The 11,624-nt window shown below is 34.9% G+C and overlaps 1 protein-coding gene across 3 annotated transcripts; it reads left to right on the top strand.

Moving 5' to 3' along the window:
• Positions 1 to 2,754: 2,754 nt before the first annotated feature.
• On the top strand, positions 2,755 to 8,025 carry LOC109177588 (ubiquitin domain-containing protein DSK2a-like). 3 transcript variants are annotated; one of them, XM_019326975.1, is made up of 8 exons: positions 2,758 to 3,191; positions 3,605 to 4,381; positions 5,192 to 5,397; positions 5,515 to 5,628; positions 6,006 to 6,064; positions 6,439 to 6,467; positions 7,353 to 7,442; positions 7,525 to 8,025. In XM_019326975.1, exons 1-8 carry the CDS (start codon positions 2,918 to 2,920, stop codon positions 7,671 to 7,673), a joined length of 1,698 nt encoding a protein of 565 aa, XP_019182520.1. In that variant the 5' UTR covers positions 2,758 to 2,917; the 3' UTR covers positions 7,674 to 8,025. The 3 variants fall into 3 exon arrangements, with proteins under 3 accessions (XP_019182521.1, XP_019182520.1, XP_019182519.1); XM_019326974.1 differs by having other exon boundaries at positions 7,347 to 7,442; XM_019326976.1 differs by lacking the exons at positions 7,353 to 7,442; positions 7,525 to 8,025 and adding an exon at positions 6,571 to 7,326 and having other exon boundaries at positions 2,755 to 3,191; positions 6,439 to 6,536.
• Positions 8,026 to 11,624: the final 3,599 nt, after the last annotated feature.

Here is an 11,624-nt window from a genome sequence, read left to right as displayed (position 1 = left end):
ATGTTTAACAGTTGAAAAATAAAGAAAAAAATGGGACCAACTTCATAAATAATTCATATTTGTTCACACTAAAAATTTGAACACTCAGTCTATTGCATAACAAATGCTATCCACTGTCACATACTACACACTCTTCATGCTATTTAGTTACAAAATATAATTAAATACAATTGTTTTAAAATTACCATTATAAAATAAGATATGTAGACAATTTATTTCTATTTAGAATTTGTACAAGAAAACTAATAATGAAGACTACATTTCGAATTTTCAATTTATTATAATTTTGAACGTTCTTAACAATTAACAGTTTAAATCCTTTCACAAAAAAACAATTAACAGTTTAAATTTTTGTAATAAAATATATGTGACTTGATTTATTCAAACAAATAAATTAACAAGCATTACAAAAACAAAATTATTAATGCTAATATCTTCCATAGATTAATAAGTAATATGTATTTTAATACCAAATATAAAAATACCAATTATTAAAACATTATAGACCAAAATAAATTAAAATATTACAATTTTATTAATATCAATTTAAATCCGGTTACATATCGATTAATGCTGAGTTTTATGATTTTTCATACAAATAACATGTTATAGTCAATTGTGGGAATCAAACCCGGATTATCCCAAAATCCCCCCCACAAAGATAACTCATTTACCATCAGAGTTATCACCTTGGGTTTTTTTTTTTTTTTGAATGCTACTGGCTCTATTACAATGTAGTAGCTGTTCATACTTTCTCAACCTACTGAAACACAAAGAACCAATAACACCTCCACTGAGCCTCGAACTCACAACCTTCCAAATTGAAGTCCACCCAGGGTATTTATTCGTACTTTTGCAACATAAATTTGAATATGAGTGTGTGGTAATATGGTAATGAGCACAAAGTGCTTGGTAATAATTTTTCTCATTTATAAAATACTCCATTCAAATTTATTTGAGATTTGATTATTTCTCTCTCTATATAAATATTAATATGTATATTATAAGTTGCAATAACACATTAGCAAGTGATGATTGGATATGTATGCCGGTAATGATAAATACATATAAATAGATAATCGGTATAGTATTAGTACATGTGAATAGAAAAACAGATAAATATGTTGTGAGTTATGATAAATATTAAAGATAATTATGACCGTGAAAATAAAATAAATAGGTGATAGTGAAAAAAAATAGATATAAATTTAAGATAAATATGAAAGTGACGATGATCATCGTGATAAAGTTGACAATTGATACACATTTAATATAGTAATGATGAAATTGAAAATTAAACTATTTATATGTTATAGTCCAACAATCTAGATAACATTATATATATATATATATATATATATATATATATATATATATATATATATATATATAAAAGTTTCTCATTTTCTATTTATAACGTCTATAGTTCTTTAACCCAAAGGAAAAAATACACATTTTGCCCATTTAATTATTTGTCATTTCAAAATGTAGTCCCTTAGCTTTTAAGTGAACAAGTATGATTCCTTTTTTTTTTTTTAATCCTAAGTTGTTAGTTTGGTCCATCAATTACTGATCATTTTCGTTAGTTGGAAGGACCATGAGGAAAACATAATCAAATTGGTAACTACGCTGTTACAATTTCGACTCGTAGCGGGAGCAATCTTTGACCCTTATTGATTTGAATTGGTCAGATATTAATAACCTAGAATGATCTACCTCATAGTGATTATTTGCTAGTTAGAGTCACAATGCGAGATTTACTCAGTACACACCATTCACAGAATTGTAAGTTTTATTCGTCACTTTTGAAAAAAGAGGACCAAATTGACAAAAAGTTGACAAAAATTGAAAAACCATATTTGTTTACCTAAAATCTGAAGGATTCTCATTCAAAAATAAAAGTAAAAAAATGAGGGATTCAATTTCAGAAATAATTGAAGAAAAAAAATGCATTTATCCCAAAAAATGTTGGTATATGATAAAATTTATTTTTTTTTTAAATGAAGAAATCACACTTTTAATCACACTTTATCCTTAAATACATGACCTCTCATTTGAGAGAGTCACTTCATGCCATTAGATAGGGCTGTTAACGAACTGAACATAAACGAATGGAGGTTGTTCGTGTTCGTTTGTTAAGGTTTTTGCAGTATTTGTGTTCGTGTTCGTTTGTTATGGTTTTTTAAAATCCTGTTCGTTTTCGTTTGTTAAGCGTTCGCTAACGTTCTTGAACATGTTCGTTCACGTTCGTAAATTCCTAATAACCAAACATATAGACATATTCATGATTAGAATTCGTTCGTGAACAATAAATAATATATGTTCACAAAAAATAACCAAACAAGTAACACAACTACAAAGAGAATACAAACAAATATTAAATGAGCTTGCTCACAAACAGTATTAAACGAACACTAAACGAGCTTGTTCGTGAATATTATTAAACGAACACAAACGGGCTTGTTCACGATCTCTTAGCAAACGAGCTTAGAACTGTACAGTCTTTGTTCGTTTATAAATCGAGCTCTAAATTTTATTTCTTAATATTTGTTTACCTTAATAAACAAACACGAACACGAGTAGTTTGCCAAAGCTCTGTTCGCTAACACCCCTACCATTAGACCACAATGTCATGTCGTAGGTAAAAAAAGAAAAAGAAAAAAGTGTTTGTTGTGGCAAATCCGTAAATATGATATATTGAGGTGGTGTACGGTGTAATTACTGGAGTACTCTTGTGTGTATTTCCAAATTCCAACGCACCGTATTTCTGCAACTCGTCTTCCGAAGGCTAGGGCATCGAGTGTGTTTCACTCCACTGATCAGCAGCTGAATTTCGCAGTATTCTCTCTCGATTTTCGCAAATTCGGATTGGAATCGTTGAAAAGCCTCCCGGATTGTCAAGGGGAGGGGTTTGACGATGGGCGGCGGCGATGCTAGCGTTGCAGGAAACCGCGATGGGGGTGATTCGGACAGCGAAAACAACGCCGAGGCAGGCGGTTGTAGCGGGAATCAAGTGGCCGTGTTTATCCGGTCCTCCAACGGCTCTAAGTTCTCGGTGGAGGCGTATCTCGGCATCACCATCGGAGCCTTCAAGTCCTTAGTAGCTCAGCAGTGCGACATCCCCGCCGAGCAGCAGCGGTTGATCTACAAAGGCCGGATCCTGAAGGACGACCAAACCTTAGAAAGCTATGGCAAGTCAATTATCGTCTATTTGTTCATTTTCATGTACGGAATGCTTATACTCCGAGGGGAAAAATACTGGAAAACCTGATTAATTTTTCAATTTAAATGCCGGCAGACTTTTTTCTTCGTCGCATATCCGATAGAGAGGTTTATGCACTCCGTTAATCGTTTTTTTTTTTTTTTTTTTTTTTTGGTGTTAGTGTATTACCTTATTGTCAAATTTCATTTCAATGGTTAAATTTCTTCTTGTTTCTTTTATATTCTCTTGTGTTAGTTGTGTGCGGGTGAGTACATTGATGTGACAATGCATGATTAACTGGAAGAATGTGGTACAATATCTTCATCAGTTGCTGGAATAAAGTAATCCTATATATTACTTAGCAAACCAATTAATCCATGTTATTTTTTGTATGGTTGATAGGTTTGGCGGCCAGTCACACTATTCATTTGGTTCGTGGCTTTGCTTCAGCTGCCTCTACAAATACTGCAGGTGCAGGTAATCCTGGTGCTCCAAGTCCTAACCAAAATGCACTGAGGGATACTGGCCCAGATGTGAATGTAGGTGGAACATTTGATGGATCAGGTCTTGGAGCTTCATTGTTTCCTGGGCTTAATTTGAACAGACCTGGAAGTGGTGCAGGGTTATTTGGAGATGGACTTCCAGATTTTGATCGGTTTCAGCAGCACATGAGTCAGAATCCTGATATGATGAGAGATATATTGAACATGCCTCTTTTTCAGAATCTAATGAATAACCCAGAAATTATCCGCAACTCAATCTTAAACAATCCTCAGATGCGAGATATTATGGATCGCAATCCAGAGCTTGCGCACGTACTAAATGATCCTGCTACTCTTCGCCAGACAATGGAGGCTGCAAGAAACCCTGAACTCATGCGTGAGCTGATGCGCAATACTGACAGGGCTATGAGTAATATTGAATCTTCACCAGAGGGATTTAACATGCTGAGGCGCATGTATGAAACAGTCCAAGAGCCACTCCTGAATGCAACCACCATGTCTGGAGATATGAGAAGTGATATGGGGTCAAACCCTTTTGCTGCACTTCTTGGAAGCCAAGGAGTGGGTCAAGGCCGGGATCAACTGAATAATCCTCCAACTACTGGTTCTGAAACAACTCCCACATCTCCTGCTCCTAATACTAATCCACTTCCTAATCCTTGGGCATCTGCTGGGAGTAAGCTATCTACTTTTAGCATTTCTATTTTAGCTTGTTTTTCAAGATATCTACTCTCAGTGCTTCAATCCCGGTTTGCTATTTGGGATTCTCCTGTAATTAGGATTGTGTTTTTTTTCTCCCTTTGCTTCCAGAGGCTTGGATTCTAACATTTGAAATTAAAACATGGGATACATGACTTTTTTTGCATGGAAATGTTATAAATTAATAGTTGAGATGCATGACTTTTATGCATAGAAAGCTGCATGGTTGACACGAAGTCAAGCACTATAAACCTGCTCAATCCATTTATACTAATAATCAGTCTTTCCCCATTGTGGGTAGTTTTCTTATGAAATCAAATATATCAAGTTTGCAATTGAGATCTTAAACTCTAGATTGAAGATGCATAACTTGATGGCTAGTTTCTTGTGGAAAATAAAAGAAATATACCCACTGAAACTTAATGTCAGGCCTTGTCAATCTAGTAAAAAGTTTGGTACTATTGAAATATTTTATGTATCTTTCTTTTCTTTGTTAGTTCTGAAACTTTAAGTCTTGATTTAAAACACATGCATTTGATGGTTAGTTTCTCATGGGAAAGAGATATACATCGACTCCACTTTGAAGACAGGCCTTCTCTGTACTAGAAATTTTTTTGATGTTGAAACATTGTCTATATCTTTCTTTTCTTTGTTAGTTCTGAAACTATTCATTATTGATACTTTGATAGTATATATGTGCTAAAGATTTTCATGTCAACCCAAACAATGTTTTCATTCATATTAGATTGCTTGGTTCCTAACTTCTTTCTTTATTTGGATCTTTCAGCTGGAGGCACACAAACAAATACCACTGCTAGGTCTAACCCTGCTGGGGATGCTAGGGCAGCACCGCAAGGTCGCTTAGGTGGACGTGGCTTACCTGATCTGCTCAGTGGCATGCCTGATGCCAACACAGTAAATCAGTTAATGCAGAATCCAGCCATCTCACAGATGATGCAATCTGTTCTCTCCAATCCTCAGTACATGAACCAGGTTTAACTTATTTTTTCATGTTCTGCCCTTTTTTGTGTTGTCCCTTTCTCCCATATTTTCTCTTTTGGTGGTTGGAACCTTTTCACTCAAGTTTCTTTTTCTATTTCCTTTTTTCAGATTCTTGGCCTTAACCCGCAATTACGCAGCATGCTTGATTCCAATCCTCAACTTCGAGAGATGATGCAAAACCCTGATTTGCTTCGTCAGTTGACTTCCCCTGAGACAATGCGGGTAGATCTCCATATGTGTGATATAATATGGTCTATGTGTTAGGGATTTGGCTGGCTTGGTCGATTGGAGCACCATATCATCTGGGTTAAATTTGCATAGTCCTTGGTATCCAATATTTATATTCATGCTACAAAATTCACTGGCATTTGCGCACCGCTTTTGCAACATAAACATACAAAGATTCCATGTATAAGTTAAGGGCATAATATAAAGGACAAATTTATGGGTTTGATAGACAATCTTTGTATTAGAACTTATGCTCATAGTTTTTTTTTTGTTTTTTATTTTTATTTTTTAAAGTGTGTTACTGGTTTTGTATTCTCTTCTTGTCTTTGTTTCTCATTTTTTCCCTAATTCACTTCCTGTGTACCTTTCAGCAACTCATGAATTTTCAGCAATCACTCAGTTCACAACTTGGTAGACAGCAGACTAATCGGTAAGTTGAACCTATCTTTTTGAGTTGGTTGCTTGGCGATGGCACTTTGAAGCTCTATTACCTATCCTGCATAACATTAACTGAGATTATCTCAAATCTCTGCTTCATGGCTAGAGATTCTGTTGATTTTGTGCAAAATATGCTTACATGTTAAGCTTTAGGTTATAACCTCTTTTACACTAGATGTAAAATGCTTGATAAGTCCAATCTTTTTATGCATATCCAAAGGCAAAAGAAACTTATAATTAAGTAACAAAGAAATATGATATCTTTTGAACCTGAGTTGGGATAGTTTTGAGGAGTGACTTTTATATATTTTCATGTAAGAGATGTTTATTTTCTATCTTGGCTGACTAAGAGTTTGTCTGCTGCAGAGAACTAGGTCAAAATGGTGGAGCAGCAGGTATATTTGTGTACTTGAAAGTTAAAATTTTATTTTATTTTCCTTCCCTTAATATGAAAGGAGCACATAATATTTTCCTTAAGTATTTCTAGGATAACTTCAAATACTCTTGTAAAGTATACTTCTAATTTGCCCGACAGCCAACGGTTTTTTTTTGGTTTCGCTAAGTTTATCTATTGGAGAATTCTTATGACCTATAACCTATTCCATATATAACATTGAGATTTTATGAATGTGTTATAACTATATTTAGTAATTGACTAGTTGTTTACTTAGTTGACTGAAGCTCCTAGTATGTATAACAAATGAATGTTTGATAACTTGACATATCTTTTTCTTTCGTGGTTATCCAGAAATGTGTTTTACTTTGCTAGAAGCTAGATTGAGGTTATAATAGAGAAGATAGATTGACATAAATAATTAAATTCTCATATACTCCACATGAATATGTAAACTCAAAAATCCAATGGGAATACGATATGCGCTGAAGGTGTAATTTGCTATGATTCTGAGTCATGACTTTTGAGTTTTGAACAACCATTCTTAAAATCTAGTTGTGTTTGACTAAATGGGGATTTAATTGACACCTGACTGGGAGGTTTTGGAAAATGTTGAGAGTTGTTTTTGGAAAATGTTGAGAGTTGTTTTTTGTAAGAAATTAACTGATAAATGTAAGAAATTAACTTATAAATCTTGCAGCTCCTCACCTCCCCTTTGAGTAGATTAAGGAATTGTAGAGAAGAAAACATTTTGTTTGATAAACAAAGCAGTGGACATCATAATAAAATGTTTGGAGATAATGCACTCAGGTGTCTAGAGGAGTTATCTTGTCAGCTTTCATAGTTTATTGTTTGTCTCTTATTCCTTTCTGGTGATTAATTGCAGGGTCGCTTGACAATATAGGATTAGAAATGCTGATGAATATGTTTGGTGGACTTGGAACCGGGGGTTTTGGAGTTCCCAACCAACCCAATGGTTAGTAATTTCTTTTTCCCTCTATATCATCTTCTTGCTTCATTTTATGATTTCTACTCTCTCATCATTGTCCCCACTGCAGTGCCACCTGAGGAACTATACGCCACTCAGCTTACACAGCTTCAGGAAATGGGTTTCTTTGATACACAAGAAAACATAAGGGCACTGGTAGCCACTGCTGGGAATGTCCATGCTGCCGTGGAACGTCTTCTAGGAAACCCCGGTCAGTAGAATTCTATTCGATGTTACTATATAGCTTCTGTTGGGGACAAGATGGAAACCGGCCAACTTGGACAAACCTGCATCAAATCTTTGTTTGGAAATAATTGGATTAGAGTGATTTTTAAAACTCTTTGGCCTGTCCCCATTCTCTATTTACATAGACCAAACAAACAGAAAAAAGAACAAATTCTGGAGTTCCTTGTACATACAATGTTAAGATTCGCCAGCTTAAGTGTTGGTAATAAACGTTTGGTTCTCCAAGGTTTCTTGTATGATGATGTACCATATCCAAGTTCTTCTGCCCTGTTGCATACATTTTATGTATATTTCAAATCCCTCCGAAAGAAGTTGTAGTTTGAAATTCCCAAATTGCATTTCCGATGCTTTTGAAGCTTTAGCACTACATTAGAAATGAATCTTCAAAAAATAAACTTGTAAAGTTGTAATACACTACAATGAATTTTTAATATAATAAAAATGAATTTGTATGAATGTAACTATGATGCATAGTATCAATGTGAACATTGAACAGAGTATTCCGGAGATGTCACTTGTATAGTTGGGTGGTTAATTATTTGAACCCTTTTTCTATTAAATATAATTTCTTAAATGTGTTGTTCAATCAAATAACACAATCTTTTATTCAAATGTGTGTTCTGAGTGAAATTCACATTGTAACCTTAGTCTGCAAAGAAAACCTTGTGGTTATAAAACCAACTGACGAGTTCCTTGGAGTTTCCCTTCACTAATTCAAATCAAGAGAATATAATGCTCTTGACTATTGACATATAAGTGCTATGCATGCATTGCATGTGCTAATTAATGCTGAATTGCAACTTGCCACGTCATTAAAGTATTAATGAATTCCTTTTTTTTTTTTTTGCAAATAATAGTGATCTTTGAATAATCTCATTCTGAAAAATATTTTAAACCCAAAATGACATTGTTTAATATTGATTTTAATTGAAAGTAATAACTATTATAAGTACCGTGAAAGGTCACAAAACCCACCCCCATTGCCTCCACGCTTTAATTCATGACACTTCATCACATGCATAAACATAGAATGTCACAACTTAAAACCTAATCTATCATATCTCTCATAAGTTACACAAAAGGTCACAAAAATACAATCACCATTATCATTGCCTCCGCGCTCTAACTCATCATGACAACTCATTACACAATTGTAAAATTTCACTACTCAAAATCTAATCTATCACATCTCTCATAAGTTACACAAAAGGTCACAGAAATACATGCAATCACCATTATCATTGCCTCTGCGCTCTAATTCATCATGACAACTCATTACACAGTTGTAAATTTTCACTACTCAAAACCTAATCTATCACACCTCTCATAAGTTACACAAAAAGTCACAGAAATACATGCAATCACCATTATCGTTGCCTCCGCGCTCAAACTCATCATGATAACTCATTATACAGTTGTAAACTTTCACTACTCAAAATCTAATCTATCACAAGTAACGCATTCATCATAACGAATAAGAAAGGTTATAAAAGCTATTGTCATCCAACACTTCATCACCAATTGTCACTAGTTAAAACACATAGCAGTGACACGACACCTCTATTCTCCACCAATCAACAACGCTTCCATCCACCACCAATGACGCCAACTCGATCGAAAGGTCAAAATTTGGAAACTATTGTTTATTTATTTCTTTATTTATATTATTACCTAATTTACCAGTATTATATTGTTAAATTAAAATGGTAAATATATTTTGTGATGTAGTACTAGTAATTATAGAAAAATACTTCAAAACACATTGGTATCTAGCCTTTTCCTTTTGCAATAGGTTGAAACTTGAGAGGGCTTGAAGCTAGAAGGGCATATTAGTCTTTTTCCCAAGATTCAATTCAGTGGAAATCTCAACGGTCGTCACTTTCTTCCCGCCCGGACTGAAACCCTAATCTCGATCACCATTCTCGAATTGAAGATGAGTTCCAGTTCAAGAGAAAGTTCATTATCGTCCGGGGGGAAGAGCTCAATCGAGAACGCGCAGCAAAGTCCTAGAAGTTCCGCCGGCGGCGGCAGCCAAAGAGTTCTTCGGGCACCGGCGGCCGCCGGCGCCGGTCTGATGAGTTGCTTGGTCTGCGGGGAGGGGTTTCCGAGCGTTAAGAGCATGTTTGGGCACATGAAGAACCATAAGAGTCGAGGATGGAAGGGCGCGTACCCTCCACCGACCTTCGACTACGTAACGGAATTCGCGGAGTACAAGCATCTGCTCGTGAAGCCAATGGATCAACAGGAAGAAGAAATTGAAGCCGCCGCCGGCGGAACCACTGTGCAAGCTCCGGCTCCGGGAGGGAGAGGGCGAAGAGGCTTCACCGTGCCGGACTTGAACACCTCGCCGGAAGAAGCGGAAGCGGGAGACTATCTCCTGCCGGATCTCAATTTCCCCCCCTCCAGATTCCTGTGACTCCGTGCATGCATGAATGGAATGGATTTTTTTTAAAGCATTTATTTATTTATGTTATTATTGCTCATGTTAAATTGTATTTTGTGTGACATCTTTTGTCTGTTCAATTAATTTTTATAATATTTTATTTGTATTGGTCATTCGAGACTTGTATTTTTATTTTTTATTTTTGGTACTATTGATACTGCCAGGTCCGCCCCTACTCGCACTGGAGTTCGAATCTTTATAACCTCTCATTTGAGAGAGCCATAAAAGTGTCATTAAGCTACAAACTATTTGGATGTCTCTTGTATCTAATATATAACCCCAAAGTAGGGAAGGTTTTAAAGTTGTACCTAGACAAAAAATATATATACCGGTGGTAATCAACATTGTAAACTTTTCTTTATTTTTATAGATATATTAAGCAAATTTTATTTAAACTAAACTTTTTTTTTTTATTTACCTAATCACTAGAAAAATTAAATATACCAATGATTTTTTTTTTCAAAGTTAAGGCATACCTCATGAACGTAACTAGTCGGCCATAAGTTAATTCATGTTAGTGATATAATGTTTTTTTTTTTTTGGGAGGGAGGTGGGGGGGGGGGGGGGGGTGGTGGAACTAGGAAAATTGCACTAGTTGACCATAAGTAAAGGCATTTTAGTGATATTATTGGGTAACGAGAAAAATAGCGTACTATTCGAGAGTCGAGAGTCGAGAGTGTACATCATGTAAACTTCACTTTTGTGTAATAGTCCACAAATCACACTTGAAAACTAAAATAAAGACATAAAAGGAATTACAAATAAAAGTAAAGGGAAAAATGTGAAAAAAAAAATACCACACCAAAAAATTAAAATGGTGGGAGATAATGAACAAGTGCAGAGCCAAATATGGCAATGCACCGTTCATGCTACACCAAATTTATGGTGTAATGGTGCGCCCCTTGGAGCAGCAAAACACCATTTTTTTGTTACGCACCCCTTGGAGGTGGTCTTAAGAGAAAATTAGAAAAAATTAAGAAATTTCGCCACAAGTAAGAAGCGTGTGGATAATTGGGTGACAATGCTAATTTATTTATTTATTTACTTGTAATTGTAGAAAATATAAATTATTAATTTCGTTGTGAAATATTCTACAAATTATGTTGTTCACAAAAATTCATAAATTAATATTCTACCCAGGTTCGATTCTTTCTGGGCCAGCAGTTTTTGTGTCTCTCGGAGCGAATCGGGTGAACTTTTTTTTTTTTGTCAATAACGCCTCCACTGAACTTTTTTATTACATTGTAGTATTTGTTTTCTCAACCTACTGAAGCATAAAGCTAAGACTTGAATACACAACCTCCCATATGGGAGTCCAACCCGGATGCCATCTGAACACAAGGTACTTGGCGGATCACGGTTTACATAAAAAAAGAACAAAAATTCATAAATTAATAATTTTCTAGTTTTTATTGGGGTATATATTTACTTATTCTGATTAAAAAAATAATATAATAATTGTAGAAACAAATTAACGTACG

The sequence above is a fragment of the Ipomoea nil genome, unplaced genomic scaffold, assembly GCF_001879475.1.
Source record: "Ipomoea nil cultivar Tokyo-kokei standard unplaced genomic scaffold, Asagao_1.1 scaffold0805, whole genome shotgun sequence".
In the NCBI taxonomy this organism is placed as follows: domain Eukaryota; kingdom Viridiplantae; phylum Streptophyta; class Magnoliopsida; order Solanales; family Convolvulaceae; genus Ipomoea; species Ipomoea nil.
This window is presented reverse-complemented; position numbering and strand designations above follow the sequence as displayed.